General features: G+C 31.7%; 4 protein-coding genes and 1 long non-coding RNA gene across 10 annotated transcripts in view; 3 read left to right on the top strand and 2 right to left on the bottom strand.

The window, feature by feature from the left end:
- Positions 1-1730, bottom strand: part of LOC127064740 (UDP-glycosyltransferase UGT5-like) — a 43665-nt gene extending 41935 nt beyond the window's left edge. The window contains exon 1 of the mRNA XM_050996245.1: positions 476-1730. Coding sequence (XP_050852202.1) covers positions 476-1595 — 1120 coding nt within the window. The 5' untranslated portion in view covers positions 1596-1730. The remainder of the gene's footprint in view (positions 1-475) is intronic.
- A 241-nt stretch (positions 1731-1971) lies between these two features.
- Positions 1972-4317, top strand: LOC127064762 (uncharacterized). 4 transcript variants are annotated; one of them, XR_007781830.1, is made up of 2 exons: positions 1972-3571; positions 3757-4317. It is a non-coding gene; the product is annotated as an uncharacterized LOC127064762 (long non-coding RNA). The 4 variants fall into 4 exon arrangements; XR_007781826.1 differs by having other exon boundaries at positions 3754-4317; XR_007781827.1 differs by having other exon boundaries at positions 1972-3673.
- Positions 4318-15567: 11250 nt separating this feature from the next.
- Positions 15568-20364, top strand: LOC127067753 (organic cation transporter protein-like). Its single transcript, XM_051003074.1, has 8 exons — positions 15568-15898; positions 15981-16309; positions 16700-16893; positions 16990-17248; positions 17668-17938; positions 18035-18252; positions 18322-18650; positions 19711-20364. The coding sequence occupies exons 1-8, from the start codon at positions 15861-15863 to the stop codon at positions 19954-19956; spliced, it is 1884 nt and encodes a 627-aa protein (XP_050859031.1). The 5' UTR covers positions 15568-15860; the 3' UTR covers positions 19957-20364.
- On the bottom strand, positions 18716-23128 carry LOC127064727 (phosphatidylinositol-3-phosphatase SAC1). Of its 3 annotated transcripts, none has more exons than XM_050996236.1 (8): positions 22576-23119; positions 22363-22454; positions 21954-22294; positions 21763-21874; positions 21294-21637; positions 20850-21227; positions 20614-20781; positions 18716-20559 (listed from the first exon to the last, which is right to left on the bottom strand). In XM_050996236.1, exons 1-8 carry the CDS (start codon positions 22611-22613, stop codon positions 20281-20283), a joined length of 1752 nt encoding a protein of 583 aa, XP_050852193.1. In that variant the 5' UTR covers positions 22614-23119; the 3' UTR covers positions 18716-20280. The 3 variants fall into 3 exon arrangements, with proteins under 3 accessions (XP_050852193.1, XP_050852197.1, XP_050852196.1); XM_050996239.1 differs by having other exon boundaries at positions 20334-20559; positions 20610-20781; positions 22576-23128; XM_050996240.1 differs by lacking the exons at positions 22363-22454; positions 22576-23119 and having other exon boundaries at positions 21954-22017; positions 22163-22294.
- Positions 23129-23269: 141 nt separating this feature from the next.
- Positions 23270-25931, top strand: LOC127064760 (malate dehydrogenase, cytoplasmic). Its single transcript, XM_050996289.1, has 5 exons — positions 23270-23503; positions 24039-24234; positions 24596-24918; positions 25004-25381; positions 25518-25931. Exons 2-5 carry the CDS (start codon positions 24039-24041, stop codon positions 25614-25616), a joined length of 996 nt encoding a protein of 331 aa, XP_050852246.1. The 5' UTR covers positions 23270-23503; the 3' UTR covers positions 25617-25931.
- The last annotated feature ends 82 nt before the right edge of the window (positions 25932-26013 follow it).

The following is a 26013-nucleotide window of genomic DNA, read 5'->3' as shown; positions in this document are numbered from 1 at the left end:
GTATTATATGTACGTTGTATGCGTATTATATGATATATACGTATTATATATACATTATATGTTCAGAGAATACGTATATTACAGTGTGTATATATAATATATATATATATATACACACACTATTTTGTATGCGTATAGTATATCTGTGTTACTTTCCTCATCTCTCTCTCTCTATGTAGCTATTATAGATATATAATATACGAATGTTTACTTACTAAATGCATATACAGTACACATACGATACACATAAATACTCATTTCGTACGGGAAATCAATCTTGTTGATCAACAGATGAATCTCAATTACAAAGTACACAAGGAAATATGCAATACGATTACACCATCGTTATCAGCAAGAAGAAATGAAAAATAGTAAGGTCAGTTAGTTTTAGAAAACAAAATAAACGACAACGAAAACTCGATTCGCTCTGTCTAATTCTAGATTGATCGAATTGATCGATTTGTTTTCTACTTACTTAATATGTCGAATTGTGGTAACCATTTGCTGATGAAAACGTTGTCAGGTTTGTCAAGGAAATCATCAGTTTCCCATTTCCAGATTACTTTTCTTGGTATAGAACCGAGGACCTTGATAATAGCCTGAAGTTTGGCCGGTGGCATCGATGATGTTTTGATCATGGATCCAAGGCAAAAGTACAATACACCTTCCTTCGCTTCATCGAGAAACTTAGCAATGTCTTGTGGTAGTGGCTTCGTTGAAGACGGCAGATGAACACCACCAATTTCAATGACGTTTGGAAGTAATGGTCTGGAACCATGGAGAGACCAATGCGTGTTCGCCAATAAAATCGATTGCTCTTTGGCAATATCTTTGAATCTTGGCAAATCGGATCCAAAAAGTTTTTCGGCTGAGATACGATGATACCAGTGGTACCAGAAATCAAATAAAATATTTTGTATATGGATCCATAAGAAATTTGCAGTTCTATCGAAGAAGCTCATTGGTTTTTTTCTCTGTCCGAATACAGAAGGTATGTTAGCTTCGTCATCGGGATTTCCAATATGATTATTCGTCCAGGACATGATCTGACAAGTTGTTATTCCCACGAAAGGCACCTTATACTTATGTACTATACTCAAGAAACAATCGGTGTTGAAGTTCTCTATGAAAATTAAGTCGAATTTCTGGTTTGAACGAAGAAGTTCGAGAATCTTTGGATTGCTCAGCCCATTGTCACAACTAATTTGACCACGATTTTTAAGATGATTTAATTCCATTAATAAAGTAATGATCGGTAAGTGACGTATTTTGCTTAGATCGATCGAATCCTCGTTAACTATATAATTCTCATCGACCAGACTGATCTCCTTGTAATTAGGTAATGGTTCCCTTGCCTTGCTACTGTTCGTTCTTGGAAAATATGAGATCACTGTTAGTTCATGTCCACGTCTGGCTAATTCTTCTAATATAGGTTGAATAACGAAGAAATGACTTTTTCCGGGATGTGGGAATATCCCGAGAATCTTTAACTTCCTGTCAGGCGATTTAACATTAAACTCACTTTTCACCTCGAAGCAAATGAAACAGGACACAATGAAAACGTAAAAACACAAATTAGTCCAACGTAAATACATTTTCGTAGAACTCTTAAGCGAACCGTCCGCAGATACATTCGACCCCGTACTGAGATCTTTCCAACCTCTACCAGATAGTATATAGATACACAGTATTGTATAACTATTATTCGCAAGATGAAATTCTAAGAGACCATTCACATCTATTTAATCAATCACAGTTTCGCTGATATTACGAGATAAATTCTATTCGATATTATACGTTTATCAATTTCTTGAGAGTGCTTGGTTACGTTTAACTTTAATTACGAAATCTAATCGATCAAACTACGTCTAATTAACTGTGTTCCCGTACACGTATCTTTTTTTTATATTGTTAATCTGAGAACAAATACGAAAAATCGTTAAAAGAATAGTTTCTAAGATAATGTCACTTACAACGATAAGGTAAGAGTATTATCAAAAAATTAAAGAAAAGAAAGAAAAACAAAAAATAAATAAATTGAAAAACGTATGCCCCTTTATTATACGTACCTGGCAATTTGTTCGTTCCTCCTCTTCTCGAATTGGCGCAAACTAGATTGGTTATTCTCGGCCGTTGATCTGTTTATCTCACTCATTCTGTCTCCGTTTGTCTCTCTCTCTCTCTCTCTCTCTCCCTCCCTCTCTTTCTCATTCTTTCTTTCTCTCTCTCCATCCTTCTCGCTACGCTACTTGAATTTCGCTACGCTACGAACGATAGAAACATGAACGAAGCTGATTTCAATGAAATCTTTTTCACGCTAAAGGAGGCCTCGGGTATATTTCTCATTTCACAAGCGGCTCGTAATCGATCAGTAGTGCGTACGCCGCAAATCGGACTCGAAAACCATGAAGAAGAGCTTCAAGTTAAATCTCGAACACGAAACGAACTCTCATTAAGATGAAAATTACGCTTCCTTGATGCAAAACTTCGCGAGTGACTGGATAGTCTGAAAGTGAACGAACGATTTTGATGTTCAGTGAGAAGAAAACTAATATTAAAGCGAATAAGTAATTTAGAAATTTTCATATAAACTTACGACGACGTTAAACTGGATTATTATCTTATACAGCATGATGCTTTTTTTGAAAATTCTAAGAACATGAAATTCGTAAAATAAAACTATTGTGTTTTGAAGAGGCTTATTTGTGTTTAAGTCCACTTGAGAATTAAATTATCGTAAATTAAACCTCGATAATATATTTCTTGTTAGCGAAAATAACATTTACGATAATAATTATCGAGGAATGACAAATACGAAAATACGTAGAAAGATAAAATTGTAGAAGACCTTCAAATTAATAACAATACATGAAGTAAAAATATTTTGAACAAAGGAATGTAAAGGTTATCTGGCTCTTATCCAAAATCGAGCAACAAAACAAACGAACGTAAATATAATACTTATTTAGATGGACATGGACGAATCTCAAAAGAACACAGTATTAAGCGTTCTTGGTAATAGTAAACTCTCGGCGAACGTGATTATCTGAGAATAAAAATTCTTGAAATTGTTCTTAAATGGGTACAAAATATGAGAGTACTTTCGAGAGTAATTATCGCAAAAAACTCTCAAGTGGATCGCTACTTTTAGAGTTCTCCGAAGCGACTAATCAGCCGGCAAACCGGTTAGAAAAATTAGGGAAAAAGGGAAAGATAAAAATAAAGGGAGAAGAAAAAAAATGAAGAAAAGTGAAAGGAAGGGAATATTTGATTGATTCGAGATGTATCCGTATTATTCGACTAGATTATATTTAAAGACGATGTGACTGTACAAAGTTACCATTATAACATAAATATTTCAAAGATAAACTTAAGACAAATATTTAACCTACGAGTTTACCTTTTGAGTTTTTCTCTTGTTTAGGAAATACCGGAAAACTGAATATTCATAAGGAATGTCTGAAACACAAATAAGCAATGACTAAGGATCTTTAATTTTGTCTACGAAATCTATTAAATAAACACTCAATGAATTCTCAAAGACGAGCGTTTCGTACAACAATAAAAAATAGTAGGTCTCGAGAAATCTTCACGGATCAGGCATTTGAAAATCTTTTTCTCGGTCTCCCTTTTACTCATTCTTCCTTTCATCTCATTAACCGAATAATATCCAGTGAGAAAATATAATTAAGCGAAAGCTATTTGCTTCGTATTGAAATGAAATCGAGTATTGGACATGATTGTATTTCTTAGCAGGCAGAGGAGCAGTAACCGCAGAGACGACGATTCCAACGTTCTCGAATATTCCCAAGGGTTAACAATGTCCTTAATGACGTAACATAATTACGAAGAAGCTTTCCCTCACGATGTACGTCACCGGCAAACGCGGGAGCTTAATTGTAAAGCCTGGAAGATCGAGGCTAAGCGGCTAAACGAGCACGATCGTCCTTGACGAAGGACTCCGAGGTAAAGCTCCTAATCTGAACTTTTCCTTCTCTTCCTCTTCAAGCTGCTTCTTTACGTCGTTCTCGTCGATATAGAAACATCAAGAGATAAACCACAATGTCATCCTGCGCTACCATTAGAGAGTAATCGCTTTAGAAACAGACTCTCCTTTCTATTTTATCATTCTCTTACTAGATTTACTAAAATCCCTTTTCGAAAGACCTATTTAACACTTATGATTATGTACTCGTATAAAAGGAAATATTATATGAAACATCATATGAAATATTATTATACTTAGAACCTATTTAACGATCACAATTATATCGTACTCGTGTAAAGTGAAATTAAAATAAACGAATGCTATTAATATTTACATGTATGAAATTCTTGCATGTAGATTACGTATTCTCAGAAAGTTTCAAACAAATGAGTTGCCATGATCACCTCGTTAAACGTCTAAACTAGCAAAGTGGCTCTTTAAAGAGAGAGAGAGAGAGAGAGAGAGAGAGAGAGAGAGAGAGAGAGAGAGAGAGAAAGAGAGAGGTGCAATACAATGTGCAAATCATCTAAAAAGATCAATAAAACAAGTAAAACGAATTAATCGAACATTTTCGATCATGCGAAGCAATTATGCTAAGTGTTCGTTAAATGTAAGAAAGTAAAATAAACGATAAAATGAAGAAAACGTTTTAAAGACGCATTCAACCTGCCAAGAACGAAACAATATTTAGGTGTATGCTACATTTCAACATGATTTTTTCTTTTTTCGCAAATTAGTATCGTATTGTTTTCCAAAAAAAAAAGAAAGGAAAGAGGAGAAAAAAAATCTAGAAAACAAGTTTACGTTCAGCGAAGAAAAACACGCAGCAACGCAATTATGCGTCTAAAAAAAAAGCTTCTGGAAAGTCGATGAGAGGACAAATAAAAGCGAGATTCCTTCAAGTGTTACCTTCGTGAACTTTCGTACTTGGGAACCTTTCGTTTAGGAAGGGTGCCTCGAAGGGTGGCTTAGACGATCTAAAAAGAAAAAAATTGCTGATTCTCGAATGGACCAATTGCCGATCGGTCGTAGATAATTTCTTGGACTCCATTATTTTCTAATTTGTTTTCCCTTTCTCTCTCTCTCTCTCTCTCTCTCTCTTTCTTTTTCTCTCTCGAATTTCCCATGAGTAAGAGAAAGGGGAAGTACCAGCGTTCACTCACACATCTTTAACGTGTTTCCTCGCATACGTTACCGCAAACAAAACAGCCTGTGGATGTGGAGCTAGCTCACGTTGTTTAATTCATGAATCGGTGCTAGAATGCAACGTTCACGTAGAAAGATCGCCTACGAATTAGTTGGAAGGAAGAAGCCCAAAGGACCGAAGAGCCTCTGGCGAAACTCGACGATGGAAAATGAAGATATACTTCCCTTTTGCCATGGCCGCAAAAATCTTCACGAGAGATTTATGTGCAAACGCTAAGAAAGAAACTTCATCGTACCGAGGGAAAAACGAATGCGATATTTGCACGTAAATATCTGTGAAATTCACATAGCCAACTGTAGCCGACGAAAGTTTCACGAAATCAAACTTTTTCGATGGAATTTTGCATCCGTTTATTTCTTTTTTTTTCCTTGCTAATCCTTTTTCTTCTCCCTTTTTGACAATATCATCAGATAAATGTGGGAATGTTTATGCACTTAAAATATGTTGAAATATGCAAATCACATATTGAAATATGAAAATATAATATATGAACGTATGCATATGTATAACAATATATGTATGCAAAAAGAAGTGAAATATTATAAGTATATTGAAAACGTACAATAATTATATTATTATTATAATTATAATTTAAATCACATTAAACTACAAGCATTCTTTTTATATTAGTTATAGATAATTGATAACGTTTATCAGATAAGATCAATTTCCATAGAAAGAATGATCGTTCAACATTATCTATACGACGTGATCGGAGAATATTTGAATTTAATTCAGTAAAGAAACCTTTAATTTTACACTGGTTCTTTAACAATTTCGCTTTTCAAAATTTTTGCGATTTGTAATATAGTTTTATATCCAGAATTTCAAATATATATTATATCCAGAATCTTCAAAACTGCATTTCGATATAATTATCTTTCCAAAATTTATAGATTCAAATTTTTTTCATTAAAAATCATGTAATAATTAAATCAAATTGATTAACATCGTTACACTTATCTCTAACGTTTTCATATTATTTGGTAACATTTAATAAAAAACAGGTTTTTATGAATACTAAATTTTGTACGAACTGTTCATGTTGAAATAAATGTTATCAATATAAAAATACAAATGAAATATATTTAAATGTCATACTACATATATTAATGTTATACAATTCGCTGTTTCGAATTGTACTAAAGTATATACATATATTGTAGCATTATCGCAGGCTTGTAAACTCAAGAACACCAGAGCTGTATTTGTTGTCATTTCACGGAGAATTACTTGGTACTGTATATAATGGTTGTGTATGTTATAGAATGTTATGAGTCTGAGTAAATTCCCGAAATTTTGATTCTGCTTGCGGTAAATTGCAAAATTGAAAATGCAGTAAATATAGAATTTAAAAATAAATATGACAAGCGTAAATGAATTATGCAAAATAATTTTGCATATTTAAAAAAATATGTACAATATATATAATATAAATAATACATATCTGAAACTTCCTAAAAACTAAACAAATTTTTATCTACGGGTGTCTCGATAAGAAGATTAAGTCGTTATCGATTTGAATATAAACAAATAGATGAATGTCTTACTGCTACGTCAGCTGAATATATTTTTCTTTTCAAACACAAGTGCGTTAGTAAGAATGATCGTTCTCTATTTTAATCGCATTTTTAACAAAATACTATTAAGTTTACATTCATCATTACGTATTTATATAACAGTAAATAAGTTAATGATATAAATTGTATTTTTCTTTCAATAAATAATTATTAATTAATTTTTAAGCTATTCAACAATTGTAACTTAAAAAAATATAACTTCTAATATACAAATGCTTGATAAATAAACAAAATAATATTATTCCTATAGAAAATGACAAGAGAAGGAGAACGATTTGTAGAAGAGAAATGAAAAATATTTGAATAAAGAAAGACTGATTATCCTTTATTAATAATTGCAGAACGGTATAATTTATCAAAGGTAGGCCTTAAAAAGATTTGTGACACAACTGAAAAGACTGGACATACCAAAACGAAACTAAAAATTAGACGAAAGCGGAAAACAACACGTCGTCAGAATAATTTAATAATTCGAAAAATAAAAAAGGATCCATTAGTGACAGTAAACGAAATAAAAAGCAATTTAAATTTACTTATTCAACTACATAATAGAAATTCAGCAAAGAATTGCCGATGCAGAATATTACGGGTGCGTACATTATAAGAAAGCATAATATCAAAAATTAATGTTGTGAAACGGTTACAATTTGCGTATGAATATTTAAATAAACCGATGGTTTTTTGAGAAAGTATTATATAGACAACAAATCAAAATTGGAAATCTTGAATAATAATAAAAGTTATTATGTTCGAAGAAAAATAGGAAAAGATATTTAAAAAGGCAATGTAAACATGACCGCGAAACATAAGGATACTTCTATAATGATCTGAGGATGCTTCAATACTTGAGATTTAGAAAATTTAGTATTTATTAATGACAGATTAACAACAATTAGATATATCGATATATTAAAAGAAAATTTATTCGATTCTGCGAAAAAAAATGGATTTTCAAAAGAATTTCACATGTCAACAAGAAAATGGTCCGAAACAAATCGCCTTAAAGCTATATAAGAAAAATGCACGTTAAACTAAAATAAATAATATTTAACATTTTTATAATATTATTTTTAAAACGTTAACTTACTTTCTGGTGCTGTTACATAATGTATAAAATATACATTTTTCATTTATTGTTGTTTATTTATTAATAAAAAATTAAGTTATTGTTTTCCTCTTATTTATATAGTATTATATAATTATTTAGATAGTTTATTATTTTATTATTTATATAAAAAAAAAACACATATTACATATATTACTTATATGAACAAAAGTATATAAATAAAAAAATATGTTACTAAAACATATTTCATTATTATTAAACATATTCATTTACCTGCATATGCCAATCGTTAGCTTACTTTTTGAGGCAACTATAGATTTCATATTATTATCACTTTCCGATAAAAATATGCATTTGCATGAACATTTGCAATCTTATTATCAGACTTCCATAATTTCTTACGTTCTTTACCTGCATCACGTTTCATCCGCTTTTCTCTTCCCCACCCCCTTCTCTCTCTCTCTCTTTGTTTTATGACGAGTCTACGCTTTTTACGAAATTATGCTTTCGTCGTTTAAGAGCACACGCTGTTCCTATTAAAAGCATTACATTTAATTATTCCTGTCCATGTCCCACGCGTTTATTTCTCTTTTCTTCTTTCTTTTTCTTTTTTTAAAATGCAAGTCAAGTTTAGTACGAGCCGTGAATTTCTGTCGGGAAATAATCGAGAATAAATTTTCGTATTTGAAAAGAGATAGATCCTTTTAAAGGAGGATAAAAGTAATCGTCAAATCATCACACTGAAATCGTTTTGAATTTCATCAAACATTCGATACTTTTCGCGTTTGAATTTTTTTTCAAAATTTGCTAATTGCTCGTTTGCATTTAATATCGCAAAAAATGAACACCCGACGGTAACGTCCATTGCAAATTAGCAAGGATACTCGAGCTGAACCTCAATTGTTTTTTCTTTTGAAGTGATTCGATCTGATGAATTTCCGCCTCAAGCGAGAAAACAGTAAAATGAGAGAGAGACAATTTGTATTATACGACGGTACAACATGAAGCAATTAGAAATAAATTTTCTCTTTAAAACGATATTCGCTTACAATTGATTAATCGCACGACGTTATCAACAATATAGATATATGTACGTAGCAGAGCTGCAAAAATATTCTTTCATCCGGTATCATTTACGTTGATGCAATTAGCGAAGCACACCTGGCCCATTGGATTCGAGTAAACGAAAAAAATGTCGATAAAATGTTTTTCTTCGGCAAAAAATTTGTGCGGATTCGCGTTCGAATGAAAACAAAAAATAAATAAAAATAAAGATAACTTTGAACTCGATACAATCACTCGCAACAACAATACTAAAAAAAAACATTACAAAATTTTCACGGAGACATTATAAAAACAGGAATATCACCAAAAGGGTAGTTCCCTAAAACGGGAACTTCATAAAAATTATAGAGCCATATCGTGATTTTATGAGTGGAAAAGCTTCGAACTTGTCCGACTCGAAGAAGAATCCCTCGGACAATTTTGGAGACTCGCATCTCTTGGAAAAAGAGTAAAAGCTAGCGAACGAAATAGAAAAAAAAGAAAAAGAGAGAAAGAGAGAAAGAAAAAGTACGCCATAGTCTCGCAACTTTTTTACCTCTCGACGATCGCCCCTCATAAAAGTTAATAAGCCGACGGGGCTGAGTTTGTTGATCCTGAGGAAATTGCAGGAGACCAACACGCTCCTAGCAGCACCCTCCTACCCAACGTTTTATGTTCCTGTTCTATTCGACGTTACGACCAAAGCACTCCTTCTTCGTACCTTTTAGCCCGACTCTCTTCGTACACCCCCTCCGTTCCACCCCTTTTCACCCTCTGTCATCTCTTTGCTTGTCTATATATGAAAACAGCCCTTCGCAGGTCTTCCTTCTCATTCTTTGTCTCTCTCTCTCTCTCTCTCTATATATATATATATATATATATATATATATATATATATATATATTCTTATTCTTAGTAGCACACGGACCACTCAAGACATATATTTCTCGCAACGACGCATGATTATGCTCGTGTGTTTCGAAAGAGAAGAGCCGCGTAAAACGACGCAAGAGCACCGTTAGAAGGGCCGAGTGGCGTTTTCTCTCTTAGGAGCGAATAAGAAGAAGACATACCTGTACCTACTACATACGTAGTATACACGTACGCATTAAACTCGCGATGGCGAGTAGGTACGTAAACGAACGAAGCTAATGCGCTTCTCTGGTAAGTATACTTCCTTCGTAGGACGACGTTAATACGCGCCAAGCTTTCTCGCCAAGGCGAATGGATATCACCGTTCTTGTTGGAGCCTATCTTAAACGCAAAATGCGATCTTTCGAAAGCATCTATGAAAGCACCAGAATTAACGTACCTATCTTCCTACATTTTTTATCTTTTTAACAAATTGATAATAACATTTGTATGTTTGAGATTTTATAAAATTGTTTTTAACAACTACTGCAAGAAATTCTTTTCGTATTGGAAAATTAATTGAAAGTATTATATCATGAAAAACGCCGTTTATATCAGTATGTAATTATTTATATGAATATCTCGTTTACAAGAAAACGTATTACGCATTCCGTCGGTAAATACGCTTGTCATTTATCTGTAAATGTTTTATATATCTTTTTTGATAAGCAACACATTCGTGTACTTAAGAAGATCTTTCTTGCGTATCATAAGAGCGTAAAAAAATATTTCATTGACAAACTATGGAGGAATTTTTTGAAAGATAAATAATTTCAAAAATACATCGTTTTATATGTTTTAATACGATAGAATATGATGCAAAAATATGTATCGATACGATAAGATAAACATGACTGATTAATAAACGAATGAATGAAGATCATGACCGAGAAGATTAAAATTGATTCGTTCGAATGAAATAGATAGAAAGAGAATAAAATAGATTCTCCAAGTCTTACGATTTTGTTCGCGTTTATATCAAACGGACAATATTTAATATTGTGAATTAAAAAGAAATTATAATTTTTCTAATTTATGTCTTTCTAATTTATTAATTCTTCTAATTTATTACGAGTTCAGCATCGCATATCGTTCTTAATAAATTACATACCAGAAAATTTGTTTCAAATTTAAAGGAAAAAACAATCCGTACATAATTAATGAAATTTCTTACAAAATTTTTTTTTTAATTTTTATTTATTATTTATGCTATATACGTAACATCGAATATGATTTTATTCGTTTCCTTAGTTTTTTACCAAAAAACAATAATTGTGATTTAATAATAAAATTTATTATTATCATGCACGAAGATGATAAGAAAAATCTTCTTTATTTGTCGATCCCATCGAAGATACGAATATGTTAGCATCCGATGGAAAGTCTATAAAAATTCATTAGCTTCACGAAGAGAGTCAGAGTACACAGAAATATTCATTACTTTTATGGATGTCGCGCGAAAAAAAAGAACGGAAAAAAGTGGAATATCGAGTATTCGAAAAAGACAATCTTTTCCCTATAGAATAATCCTAAATGTTGCAACACTTTCCGATGCACCTTCTCGCATACTCATTTTTTTCCATCGCAACACGAGTTTCGCATTTCCCTTCTCTTTCTCTTCTACCTTTTTAATCCCACAAGTTTTAATCCCCTTTGAGAAGCAACTCCACGTAAAAATGTATCATCGTTTGGATCTGCTTACAAAGAAGAGAGAAAAAAAAGAAAAAAAAATAGCAATTCTTTTACGTGTATCTTAAGAAAGGAGATAGTAGAGATTGAAAAAAACTGAAAGGACACTGTTGATATCCTAAGAGAATACGAATCTTCGAAAAATATTATTAAAACTGTAATAAAAAGTAATCGGTTAAATGTCACACGATTTAAAGACATTTATTTATTCTATATCTATTATACAAGATATCAAAATATCCTATGAGGCATTAGAGGATATATTTCCTCGAGTCGCCTTAAGGAAAGCTACTTACAATGGAACAGAGAGTGCTGAGGAGCGCATTACAAGCAAGTGCTGTGAAACTCGTTAAATACAAAACTATTTTGGAGGATATACTAGACAGGACGAAGAAGTTGGGGCTAGCTTTTCCTAGCTCCTTCCTTTCCTTCTTAGATATTACTTCTCTGGATTTTCATGCTTGACAACCTTCAAAAGAGAAAATATAGTGTATATGCCGTAATAAGTGAAAGGTAGGAAACGTGAGATAGAAAATTCATAAAAACCGACAGCAAAAAAATACGAAGCTTCCTAAAATCCTCAACGATTTTCGGACCCCATCGTTTTCGACCTTTTATATACGTACGTATATACATACATACATATGTATGTACCTCGATTCAAATCGTTCATCCGTCGAAAATAAAAAAGGAAAAAAATGAGAGAGAGAGAGAGAGAGAAAGAGAAAGAGAACACGCTGGAACAATGAGAAGTTAGAATATAAATGAGATAAAAAAAAAATATTTCTCAACTTTATTTCTACGAAATTTGAGGAAAAACCAAACTATTCGAGAGCGATCATGTTCTGCTGGCAATTCAAGAATATTCCCATGTGGAAATCGAGGAATATGAGTCAACGAATTCAATCCATTCGAACGAATGAAAGTACATAGCTACATGGTAGTAATATTGAGGCAGTACTTGTAGACTTGTTCAGAGTTAATTGTAGAACGTGTATACGTACACATACATTCGTAAAGTTAATTGTAAACAAACATACTCGAGGAAATCTTATACAGTATACCTTTATAAAGAAATAAAAAAATAAAAAGAGAGACAGACAGAGAGAGAGAGAAATAGAACGAACTAGGAGAAATGTTAAGAGAAGCAACAACGAAGAAGAAAGATCGTGAGGAAGCGAGGAAACCGTTAGGGAAAGCACGAAAGCATAAGAGAGAGAGAGAGAGAGAGAGAGAGAGAGAAGGTTGCCGAGAGAGCGGAGAGACGCATGACTCCCATGGGAAATTTAGGTGCGACCTCCATGTATCACCGAATCTACCGTAAGTAGCTACGTAACGGACGTATGTACTATATATACCATCTACGGATATTCCGCGTGCGTAGAAACACAAATATATGCGTGCGAAATATGAACGTTCAACATTGTGTCCTATGCCTTTCTCTTATCGCTATTGAATATTCTCTATCTTTCTTGCACACACTTACTTTTATAGATAAATAGATTTATTCATGTTCCGAAATCCTAATCTATCCTTCAACTACAATATAAATTGTTACAATTACAGCGACGTTATAATGTATTATAAGTGACGTATGAATTAATCAATATTCGAATTAAGAAACTACAAAAAAGAACGACAACATCGAAATAACTTTAAAATATATTTGGAAACGCTATAGATTTGAAATTTGCCAAATTACAGACGGAGCGCATGTTGATAATAGTTTTGATTTAAAATTTATAAATCTATTTTGTTTCTTTTATCATAATTGATGACTAATAAATATAAAATAATATCAGTTCTTCTTTTTTGTAATTTGCTCCGATTTCATCGAAATAGATCATTAATTTCTGTACACGTTATTAATTGACAACAATTATGGTGAACGAAAATTATGATAAATGGAAAGATTGAAAAAAAATAACGACTACTTATTTCTAATCATCATTTCGTCGATTCTTTAAAAAATCATGGAAAACGTATATAACCAAAAAAAAAAGTAAAAGAAATACCATCGATACGAGCCTGATACGATTTCAATGCACGGTGCGTATTTACGAGTGGTCTTTTCAACCCAAATCAACAAAACCACTTCAATAAAGTTTCGAAAGCTGCTTAACACGAAAAATAATCAAGCGTTTTCACTTTTAATTACTTTATTATCAAGCCGAGATATTCGATTTGCATCGCTGTAATCCGTGAGATTATCCGGCAGGTCAAATCCCAACAGTTATTATTTTTATTGTTGTTATTATTATTATTATTATTATTATTATTATTATTATTATTATTATTATTATTATTACTATTATTGTTATTGTTATATATTTTCCATTAAAAAAAAAAACATAGGAACCGAAAAAATGAAAAAGAAAGAGGAAAAAAGAACTTAATAAATTCACGTCAAACCATCGTATTCCTATCTATATGTAAATGTCATAATTAACGCTGGGATGTAAACAACGTGCGACCGTCGAATTCGATTATGATTAACGTTGTAAAAGTGAAAAGAGAGAAATGCATAAAAAGAAAACCAAATTAAGTAAAAATATTCGATGCAGCATGTCACGAGAACATTAACGAGCGAGCGAGTTACGAGATTCGTTCGTCCTTAAAATGAAAACGATATCAAAATCGATCCAATCGGAAAAAGACTCTCGATGGCAATGATTTCGCATTAAACGACGTTCGTTTCGGATGAAGCCTTCCGAAAATTTTCCTCGGGATTCGATTACACCTTTTGCAAGCTAATTCGAACTATTATACTGGACCAATAAAAAAAAGAAAAAAGAAAAAAAAAGAAATAGAAAAAAGAAAAGAAAATAGACAAAGATCGAGAGGAAAATCCAAGTGGAAATATAAAAGTTATTCGAGCTATGTGAAATCTCATCGCCTCTTTTTTCTCTTTCTCTCTCTTTCTCTCTCTCTCCCTCTCTCTCTCTTTCTTTCTCTCTCTTCCACATTGAACTCACGGGGTGAGAAAATCAGATAAAGGGGCTGATAGCAATAAAATCGATGCCCCGGATCTGCTTCAGTTTGTAATTGAATCAAATTAATCACCCTCGTCGACCTCCAGTCTGCTCTCTCCCATCTTCTTCGTCCTCGGCGTTACTCTCCCTCTCACCCCTCGCACGTACTCTCTCTCTCTCTCACGCGCGCGCGCGCGCGCCCGTTACCATCCCCAATTAATAGCAGGAGGTTCCACGTTTCGTCGGAACTTTATAAAACGAATCCAGTTACGGGGGACCGTTTGTCAGAAGCTCAAAGCCACTGGAAAGCTTTGCCCTCGTTCGGAAATGATTCTAGCGCGTGTTCTTCTTCTTCTTTTTTCTTCTTCATCTTCTTCTTTTTCTTTTTCTTTTTCTTCTTCTTGTCTCTTCTTCTGCTCTTTCTTTCTACTCTTCGTTTCTTCTTATTCCTCATATTTCATTCTTTTTCTCTATGCGTTTACTGTATAGTATACGAATCGAAACATTGATGAATAATAACAATTGTCAAAATTACATCGTGTAAATGTTTTTGTAAAATATAATTGCAACTAATCGTAAATTGATCGCAAAGTGTCGCAGTTATTTGAGAGTAATTTTCAACCGACGTGCTCAGAGATTTTTCCTCGTTATCAAACGCCAAGAATAAATCGTGAAAAATGTGGGCATGTGTCCTTAGCGAAAATACTGAGGTTTTAGATGAGAAAGTGCGCATATGGCAATGCGATATCTCGTGGAAATCAATTTCCACGTTGAATCATGACATATGAGTTTCTAAAACAAAGGTGCATACGTACGTGTATGCGAGAATATGTATGGCAATTCGTATCATAGCAACCGTGTAAGAAGCTTTTTTTTAGTCAAAAACCGATCAATCTAAAGAATACGAAATCGTTAAACGATTTATTATCTTGAACTTATTTTAGATAAACTTTAAGAAAACACAAACTATTAAGTGAAAATCAGCTTAATCGATCACGATTAAATCTCATTTTTCGTAACTATAAATCACCATCAGATCGACATATAATAAGCTTATCATATGTTTTACAAAGAAATTTATTCTTTTTGATATAAGATTCGCCATTTAAGAACTACACTTCTAGTAAATAGTGTAAATATCTTCCAAGTCGTTCATGAATCTTAGATCTTAACATAACTCGACGAAAAGTAATAAGATGAAAAATAAATGGATGTTTTTTTTACTTGAAAGGCTATGACAGTTAAAAACGGCATAGTTGAAAAAGAGAAAAATAGAGAAAGATAGAGAGATAGAGAGAGAGAGAGAGAGAGAGAGAGAGAAACTGAGAAAGCAAGGTATACAAAAATTTGGGACAGAATCGAAATCAATCTACGATCAAACTTTAGATGAAATTATGAAATTATGGAAGAACCATCCGAGTTCGAAGAGTATCATGAATTGTAAGTTAATATTACTATATAATTTAACGCTGTCCCTATTAATAGAACATAATATCTCTAAATATGAAAAAAACGTTTGTAGAGAAACAGATTTATACGACTATTTAACTAGGGAAGACTTCGAGGAAGCTCTCGCTGCGTACAGTAGTAGAACGTGGTTCGTCTGTTGGATATTTATACTGTCTTTCACAGCGACGATACTAAATGGTTTCCACGTGATGTCCTACGTCTTCTACAGCGTTTCACCGAAGCACTGGTGCTCGATTCCAGTGTTGGAGGAAGCGAATTGGACGCCCGAGCAAATACGAGCTGTATCCAGTCCCAGGTGGTTGATAATCCGTACTAATGCCAATAGGATCGAATTAGATATATGTCTCGTACTGATTCACAATCGAGAAAGAGAGAGGGATGGTGGGGGTGAGGAGGAGGAGAGGGATGGACAAAGCAACACGAGGAACGACGTATTCATTAAACTTGACAAATTGCATCGTGATGGGAACGTAGTGGTATCGATCACAATGCCGAGCCCAGCCCTCTTTTATTCTTACCATCGTTGTACGTACAAAATTTTGCGACGTCCATAGAATGATAAATGATACCCTCGTGCTACGAACGAACGATCGACGATGTAAAACATAAGATACGTCTGGGCATAATTCTATATTCGCGCTACCATAAGCGTAAATAAATTATCACGTGTGTATGAATGATCGAATGAACGTACGTATGTATCTACCTGTGTATCGAATCGTACAAGAAGAAAAGAACTATTCAAATGTCTAAATTATATGTCGGTCGAAGTCAATCTTTTTTTTTTTTCTAGTCCAGACGAATTTTCCAACTGCGAGTATTACGATTGGAATTACGAAGAACTACGAGATATGGGTTATGAAAGTGCTCTACAGAAAGTGAAGGCCGATAAAAAGCCTGATACCATCTTTTGCACGCAATATAGTTATGAAATAGAACATAAGGATTCGTCTTTCGTGCCGGAAGTACGATATCAAAATGACACGATTCAAGATCAATTAGAAATTATTCTTTCGTCGAAAATTCTTACCTGTTTATAAGCTGCATGTCCTTCATTACAGTGGAATATGGTCTGTCATCGTTTAGTGATGAAAGCCACGGTTCAAACTGCAGTATCTTTTGGTAAATTCATCGGTGCGTTCGTCTTTGGAATATTAGCTGATAAATATGGTAGGAAGATGACCTTTGACCTTTCTTGTTTGATATATATAATTACTGGACCAGTCATTGCCTGGACAGATTCGTATATCATCATGGTGATATGCAGAATTGGTCTCGGAGTAGCTGGAATCGGTATCTACCAGGCAGCTTATTCGATACGTAAGCTCTCACGAATTATCACAAATTATATATATATATATAAAGATACATAATATATGATATAATAATATATATAATATATAATATAATATACGATAATATATATGTATGTATATATAATATATATTATTATATATATAATATATAAGATATAAGATATCTTATCTAAGTTGACTACCTTAAATATCTCTGTTATTAGCTTCTTAGAACAGAATGACGCGGAAACTTTTTTATTCAAATATAAAGTGTTTATTTAAATGAATTTGATACTTCTTAGAAAAAATCAGAGGAAAAAACTTTGTTGACCTTAGAGATATATTATATATATACACACACACGACCGTACATTATATCTCATTATTGATAATTGATGATCGATGATCAATAAAATGTATCCTTTCTTTATCTTTGTGTTAAAGTGATAGAAATAACTCCACCGAACAAGCGTTCCGCATTCGGCGTGATGTTCAATATGAGTTATCCAATCGGAATGATTCTAATTGCCGTCATTGCATATCATATCAGAGAATGGAGATTATTGCAATTGTATATTTCTTTGCCGTCGTTCATTCTAATTCTACATATGTTAGCTATGCCAGAAAGTCCAAGATGGCTTTATTATTCAAATCGTAGGAAGAAAGCCTGGAAAATGATGCGAAATGTAGTATCACCTGAGAAACGAAAAATGATGTGCGTTGTCTAACTAATCGATCGATCGTTTAAACATCCTATTAAATGTCCTATTGAATTTCTTCAATTATATCCTTTCTCATTTTTCTTCTTCAGTGATGAACAACGAATAAGCATCATAGCAGAAATACAGGAAAAAACTTCTCGTTATAAACAATTCAAAAGAAATATTCGATACTTTAAATACTTTCAGATAAATATGAGATTACTTCTATGTTGGTTCATTTGGTTTTCTACGTCTATGGCGTATTACGTATTATCGATTATCTCTGGCCATTTGAAGATAAACAGCTATCTTTACACCGGACTTTCCGGTAAATTTATACTTTTCTTAGAAAATTCGATTTTCATTTCTATTCTCTAACTAATATTCGCTTTTGCAGGTATAGCCGAAGGAATCAGTTATATCATAGTTATACCTATGTTGCAAATAATTGGTAGACGGGGTACATCATTCATTTTACTTCTATGTTCAGCCATCTCATTTTCTGTTCTTCTCGTTTTACCAGATATTGAAAATATTAAAATGTTGAAAGATATTCAAATGTTCGTAGCTCTTCTTGGTAGACTTTGCGTTAGCAGCGTGTTCGTCGCTGTGATAATCCACTGCAGTGAACTTTTCCCAACTGTTATAAGAAACGTAGCAATTGGAAGCAGTTCTACGTGTGCGCACATTGGCAGTACATTAGCACCATATCTTGTGGATTATTTTGTAAGTTAATACAAAAGATTTTTACCAGAATATGATGGATTTCTGAAACTTGAAAAACACAAAGAAACGCGTTGTTAAGTTTTTATTAACACAATTAAATATCTACATCGTTTGTAATAAGAATGTCGCGGCTTTTATTTTTCTTTCTTTTTTTTTTCTTTTCTTTTTTTTTTTTTTTAATACTAATATTAAAGTGTACTACCTATCGAATTTTGTTACGGCGAAAGTATTTTCAATATATTAAAAAATATTTTTCCCCTGCAAAGCTTTTTAAACCTCATTTATATAATTCAGAATAGATACAGATATAAATAGTTAGGAGGTACTTTGGTTTCAAGTATACAATTACAAATAATTTGGCTGAAGAAATATTTCGTGTAACATTGTTTATCGTGGCAGTTGAAAAATTAAATTTTATATGTATGTATGTATATGTGTGTGTATATGTATATATATATATATATATATATATATATATATGCAAAGAGGCTCACATGAGTGATTACTACGTATATATGCGTACGTACATATGTATATGTATATTATATATACATATTTGACTTATGTAATTCCTCCTTGTAATATTTGTTAAAATATCGAAAATCAGTTAAATAAATTTCCATATGATTATAAGTTCTATTAATTGGTGCCATTACTATGATCTCCATACACCATTTCGTGCAGCATAATAAATGGGACGTAAAATTTTACAATTCCCGAAAAAGCTTATCTAGACTTCTCAAAATTCATTGATAGCTCAAATTGTATTGTGCTATTATACCGATTACTTTAATTAATCTATCTAAAAACATTATATATTACTAACGCAAAAAATAACGTAAAAGTTATAATTCACATAATCGTGTTATTGCACAACTTCTGACATTGACTTTAAAAAAGAAATATATCTCTACCCTATAACAAATGCTCTTTTTATGATTATAATATTCCTTTCTGCTAAGTAAATATTTTCATCATAAAATGCAGTATCATATATAATAGATTAAAATCCAAAAAAATGTTTGAGATAATTTTAAATATAATTTCATTATAATTACAGATTATTTATGGATGGTGGGTACCAAATGGGGTTTGTGGCTTAACAACGTTTATCAGTGCCATGTTTACACAAGTATTTCCAGAAACTAGACACTTAGCCTTATATGACACTATGGATGAATTTTTTTCAAGATGTAAAGCCAATCCCAGAGAACGATTATCTCTTAAAAATAGTTTAGTATACACTCTACTTAGAAAATTGCATATTGTCAAAAGACGTACCCCTATGATCGTTCAAGAAGAATGAAAAGCAATTCCACCATACATTTGTCTACTTCGTATAGAATACATGCTTTCAATGTCCCCTCAGAATTTTTGGAGTAATGTATATGTACAGCTTAAAATTTATGAAAATATGTACTATAATGTTTTACAATTCATAAAGAAAAATTATACGGAATGCAGGAATATACGTTAATATTCCCTTTTAACTTTCATACAATAAAGCACTTCTACAATTTAACGGCTTAACAATAAAAAGTTAAAGCCATTCTTGATTTAAATTATCTTTCCTCATTAATTATAAGTTCTTACAGTACGTATGCCTTAAAAAGGAATTGTACTTTTCCTTCTATGTTAATTTAGGTTTATCTACATATTGTTTTCCATGATGAATAATGGTAGCAAAAGTTCCTGCAACCATAGCACCCCAAAATAACATATAAAGCAAAACTTCTGTAGTATATCGAGAAGGAAGAATTATATGTGCAACAAGCATCGATGATGCAACTAACAAAACTAATGGGAATGTAGCGTATCGCCAATTTCGTTCAGATTCCAAGGGACACTGAATCAAAGTACATTCGCCATCTTGCACGATATAGCGACCTAAGAATAGATCCAGTGAATCCTGTAGAAATATGTAAATTAATATTAAACCAAAAATATCGATAGAATTACGTACCTGTCGATAACCATCGGCAAAGTTATTCTTATAGTATCTCGTTAATGAATTTATACCATCTCTAAATGCACCCAATTTGGTACGTTTGCCGGTTCGTGTAAAATCAGTTTTTAATGCACCAGTACCAGAATACTGTATACTTATAACATCTGCATTATCAGCCCATACCTAAAATAATGAACCAATAGTTTTCTGTTTCTAATCTTACAAATACCTGCTTCATATCTTATAAATACCTGTTTAAAAAGATTCTCAAAAGAAGGATGATCTTCGATCTTCCGGAGTACTTCCAACTTCGTCAATACTTCGTTCAAAACTCTTTTCGCTAACATACTTTGAACAACGTTAGTGCGATCAAGGCAATCGATACAATTTGTACGGAAAACACCATCTTGCACAGAAAGCAGTAATCCGTCTCTTGTGAGAAGAAAATAACTCATTTGTTCCTGATCGTGAGTTAACCGGTCCATCAAAATATTTAATCGATCCCATCTTAATCTTCTACATTCAGCATGAAAATCGAAAGCTTCATACCGTACGTTTTGATTATTAATTCTCTGAACAATATCGTGATATGATTTTTCTAATATAGCTTCTGGCCCACGTTGGTCGATCTGTAAGATGATATATATTTCTCTAGACGAAAATGATGCAAATAAATTTAATATCTCTTAACTTACCAAGTTTACCAAGATTTGTTTTCCATAATGGAAAATCTGAGAATCAAAATGCCTAACACATGCAGTTTGATGATCTTCGTGAACACTTAGCTGGGGCTTAGGTTTATATTTTAAATTTGGAGCTTGGTACCAAAACAAAGGTATAGAACCTCGCGTTTGTACAAAAGAACTACGATATCCATTTACTTCGATTAACTGTTCTGTTTCTACATAATTAGAAACGTTTCCACTAGAGTCTATACCACGTGAAAAAAGTCTTGTACCTGCGCGATGTATACTGCGCCTTGAAACAATACCCCAATTGAATGCAATACTATTAACAACAACAGTGTTTAAAGATATAACTATAAATATTGAATGTCAAAGAATATATTAATCAAATCAATATTTCAAAATAATCACAGACGATGAAATTAATGTAAAAAAGATTACTATTACATTTAAAAAGTATAAATCTTAAAAAGGATACATCCGTGTATAATAGGCAAGCAAAATTTGTATAATTCGACCCTGGCCGTTAAATCTTGCAAAAGGTAAGCATTCCACACAAACCGAAGGTCTGCTCTATCATAAAGTGTCATCTAAGTAAAACCATAGATATATTAATACAAATATCAAATATATAGATATAAATTATCGAATAATCCATATAATACAAACCTGTAGAAATTCAGGCGTCGTATTATGAAGCCTTTGTGTAGTATGACTGAGGTCGTATGTATAACTAAAGTAAAAGTAAGGTGTATTTAAAACAGATTTAACCATTTCTAAATATGTGGCATTATTCTGTACTTGTTTTTCACTCAAATGTAAAGACGATCTCGAATATGGTATCACATCTGTAGAAACAATTCTATAAATTTGTTGACCTGCTATTGTTCCAATCATTAGCGCATCTGTAATTACTATGAGATAACGACATGCTAAAAGACGAATAGTTCCTACTATTCCCCATATTTTTCTACGACTAGCAGTAGGTGGTATTAGGCTGGCTGTACCAACTACAAACAGAAAGAAATTTACTTAACGATATAATTTTAAGTAATACAATATATAAAATCTAACTTACCTTGAGTATAAACTTGTTGACTTACTCTATCGACTACAAGTAATACTTTAATACCTGCTGGCTCAACATAAAATTTCTCTGGTGTAGCATATCTAAAAAAGAAAATGAAATATGAATAAGTTTTTATATGCACGTAAGCTTAAAGATCTTGAAGATACTTTGTAGAAGAATTTAACAAATTTAACAAAATTACATTGAGGTTGGAATACTTACAGATATAAGTTATCATACAAATCCGTACTTAACTTCATATTGCGTGTAATGCAATAATTATAAATTTATGCAAATCTCGGAAAAAAAGATCGTTAAATAAAATGTATTGTAATCGTATTATAACTCGCAATCAATCACACATATGAAACCATGAAAGTAGTAAGAGAAATATGCCTAAAAAATGTGTTGGCAAGTTATTGTCAATTTAATTTTACAACTAGCATTATTTGTGAGAATTACAACACAATGATCACTGTAGTTAGGTTACGGTTGATTTTCTCACGCAGAACTATCTCGATGCACTGATGTCTTTCGTGATTGGCTAATGTCAAAGTGCTTATCCAATCCGTGAATGTGAAATAAAATATTTAATAATTGCAGTTTTATAAAAAAAATATTCAAATAATTAAAAACATTATAATTATAGTTACAATATTATAATTACATTATATGTATGATTAAATGTTGTAAATCTATGAACGGTTATATATTATAGTAAAATCTCTTTCTATTTCGAGTAATTATAATTGAAAATTCACATCGTAAAAATATATTTTTCACAACAAAATTTATGAATATTTAACTGTATAATTTAAGTCTTATGGTACCATTACGATACAGACATTAATATGATTTTGATGAAAACAGGAACTTAGTTTGCTTCTAATTATAAACTGAAAAAAAAGTTAGTGCATTTGTATAAACAGCATATCTGATAAGAATAATCTATTTTTATAAATTTTAGCAAAATATATGGAGTATATACATTTTATATGAAACATCAGATTGTACTATTTATAGCAATATAGAAGAGATCTACGTTGTTATTGGCCGGATAGAAATAATTGAACTCCAGTGTCCTTGTTAAATTTACTATCCAGTGCATTATTGGAGTGATTGAACGTCATTGCTTGATCAAACATACGAGGTAATATTTCCACCATTTTTTTGTAGGAATATTCCATCGAATTTTATCAATAAAATTGAATAATTACATTGTAAAATTATGAATTTAATTCGTAATAAGATAAGCTTTTTGTATTTATTGTAATTATTGTTTTAAAAATATTATAAATATTTTGAGATAATTAATAACTTAAAATTTGGTAATTTTTGTCAAGTACTTTTATCATTAATATATCCTACATTTGACCTTCGCTCCTTATAAGATCATTTGTAATGTAACATTTAATTATCACCTTTTTTTTCTTTTTGTAATCTAACTATTTATTTGAATAGATTTTATTACTTGTTTAATGAAATTTGCCATTGTGCAAATTTGCTCCATATGATTAATTTTAAGTTTATTTACTTAAAGTTGTAAATTATAAATATTCCATAATTTTATTAATTTATAATATATTATAGATCCACATTACTTTTTTAACTGATCATTTTTCTATTATAAATCTATATATTAGTTAATTATATAATTAAAAATATCATTTTTTTCATGATTTCAGATGGAGCCGATAAATGTTGTTGTAACTGGGGCTGCTGGCCAAATTGCTTATTCTTTATTATATCATATTTCATCGGGATCAATATTTGGTCCAGAACAACCAGTTAATCTTAAATTATTGGATATACCACCCATGATGAAAGTTTTAGATGGAGTAATTATGGAACTTGAGGATTTGGCGCTTCCTCTTATTAGAGGTAAATCGACTAAATTATAATTTTTGTTAATATTTACTTTCTTATTTCCAATATATAACTTTTATATTCATATTAAAGCTATGTTCTTTATAGGTAGCTAACATGTTACATAAAATAAATATTATATATAATGTGTTACATACAACAATGTAGTATCTTCATATATTGATATTAATCATTTTTTTTTTTTTACTATTACTGTATAAGTTAAATATATGAACAAGAAAGCTTATTTGAATTTGGCTATATAATAGAAAATTACTTTCTTTTTAGATTTCAAAAAATGTAAAAAAATAAATATAAAGTTAGTAGGAATACAATTAAAAAGAAAATATAATGCTATAAACAATTTGGTTCACAGAAATTGTACCAACAACTGACCCAGTTGTAGCTTTCAATGACGTAGCTGCTGCTTTCTTAGTTGGCTCCATGCCACGTAAAGAAGGAATGGAACGCAAAGATCTTTTAGCTGCCAATGTTGAGATTTTCAAGGTACAAGGTGAAGCTCTAAATAAGTATGCACGTAAAGATGTAAAAGTGTTGGTCGTTGGAAATCCAGCTAATACAAATGCTCTTATATGTGCACATTACGCAACATCTATTCCAAAAGAAAATTTCTCAGCTATGACTAGATTAGATCAAAATCGAGCAAAAGCTGCTTTAGCAATTCGATTAGGAGTTCAGGTAAACTAATATTCCTAATAGAGATATAATTTTGTTAATCTACAATAAACGTCTTTCAACAATCTCGGCGTTCTACTATCTATAGGTTGATAAAGTAAAAAATGTTATTATTTGGGGCAATCATAGCTCAACTCAATATCCTGATGCGACGCATGCTACTGTAGATTTCGGGGAGTCTACTAAAAGTGTACCATCTGTAATAAATGATAACGATTGGTTAGATACTACTTTTGTAGAAACAATCCAAAAACGCGGAGCTGCCGTAATTGCAGCAAGAAAAATGTCATCTGCTATGTCAGCAGCTAAAGCTGCAGCAGATCATATGAGAGATTGGTGGGTAGGAACCAAACCAGGTGAATGGGTGAGCATGGGTGTTGTTTCGGATGGAAGCTATGGTATAGCAAAGAACCTTGTTTTCTCTTTTCCTGTTACCATAAAAGATAAACAATACAAGATTGTCCAAGTACGTATTACTTATATAATCCTTCAATCATTGTTACTTCAATATTTCATTATATTAAGCACATTCTACATTATATTACTTCTTACAAATAGATTGTATCTTTTAATTGAAATAAAAATTGTTTATTACTTTATAGGGACTTCCAATGAGTGAATTTGCTCAATATAAACTAAAAATCACAGCCCGGGAATTGGAAGATGAGTACAAAGAAGCAAATAATATCCTTCAGAATTGACTAGAATCTGCAGAAGATTACATTTTGGAAAAGAAACAGTCTATACCAGCCAAGTTATAAGAAATATCTAATTTGTTGTACATAGATAATATATAAGGAGATATGGGAATAATTGTTTCTTATTGTTAAAGAATGATAATTTACCATTGAGGGAATTAATATTACAAATATCAGTAAAAAATTTGAACAAAAGTTCAAATTCGATTTGATAATCGTTGTTTTAAATATCGTTTTACATTTATAGATAAACTTTTTCTATGTAATGTAAGCCATCAGATTTAATCGAGCATAATAAAATTAGAATATTGAAAAATCTTTTTGAAAGTTTTACTGTACAATTATATTTAATACTTGGAAGCTAGTAATAATTCTGCGCGTTTAAAAAGTCATACAATAT

Source organism: Vespula vulgaris, chromosome 1, assembly GCF_905475345.1.
Source record: "Vespula vulgaris chromosome 1, iyVesVulg1.1, whole genome shotgun sequence".
Classification (NCBI taxonomy): domain Eukaryota; kingdom Metazoa; phylum Arthropoda; class Insecta; order Hymenoptera; family Vespidae; genus Vespula; species Vespula vulgaris.
The sequence above is the reverse complement of the archived record's forward strand: the minus strand, read 5'-3'. Positions and strand labels throughout refer to the sequence as shown.

Coding starts and splice junctions, on each gene's coding strand:
- LOC127067753 (XM_051003074.1), top strand. CDS start 15,861: ATGGAAGAACCATCCGAGTTCGAAGAGTATCATGAATT. Junction 17,249..17,667: donor CCAGGCAGCTTATTCGATAC/GTAAGCTCTCAC, acceptor TTTGTGTTAAAG/TGATAGAAATAACTCCACCG. Junction 18,651..19,710: donor CATATCTTGTGGATTATTTT/GTAAGTTAATAC, acceptor TTATAATTACAG/ATTATTTATGGATGGTGGGT.
- LOC127064727 (XM_050996236.1), bottom strand. CDS start 22,613: ATGAAGTTAAGTACGGATTTGTATGATAACTTATATCT. Junction 20,782..20,849: donor TTGAGAATCTTTTTAAACAG/GTATTTATAAGA, acceptor TCATTATTTTAG/GTATGGGCTGATAATGCAGA. Junction 20,560..20,613: donor TTGCCGATGGTTATCGACAG/GTACGTAATTCT, acceptor ATATTTCTACAG/GATTCACTGGATCTATTCTT.
- LOC127064760 (XM_050996289.1), top strand. CDS start 24,039: ATGGAGCCGATAAATGTTGTTGTAACTGGGGCTGCTGGCCAAATTGCT. Junction 24,235..24,595: donor GGCGCTTCCTCTTATTAGAG/GTAAATCGACTA, acceptor TTTGGTTCACAG/AAATTGTACCAACAACTGAC. Junction 25,382..25,517: donor AACAATACAAGATTGTCCAA/GTACGTATTACT, acceptor ATTACTTTATAG/GGACTTCCAATGAGTGAATT.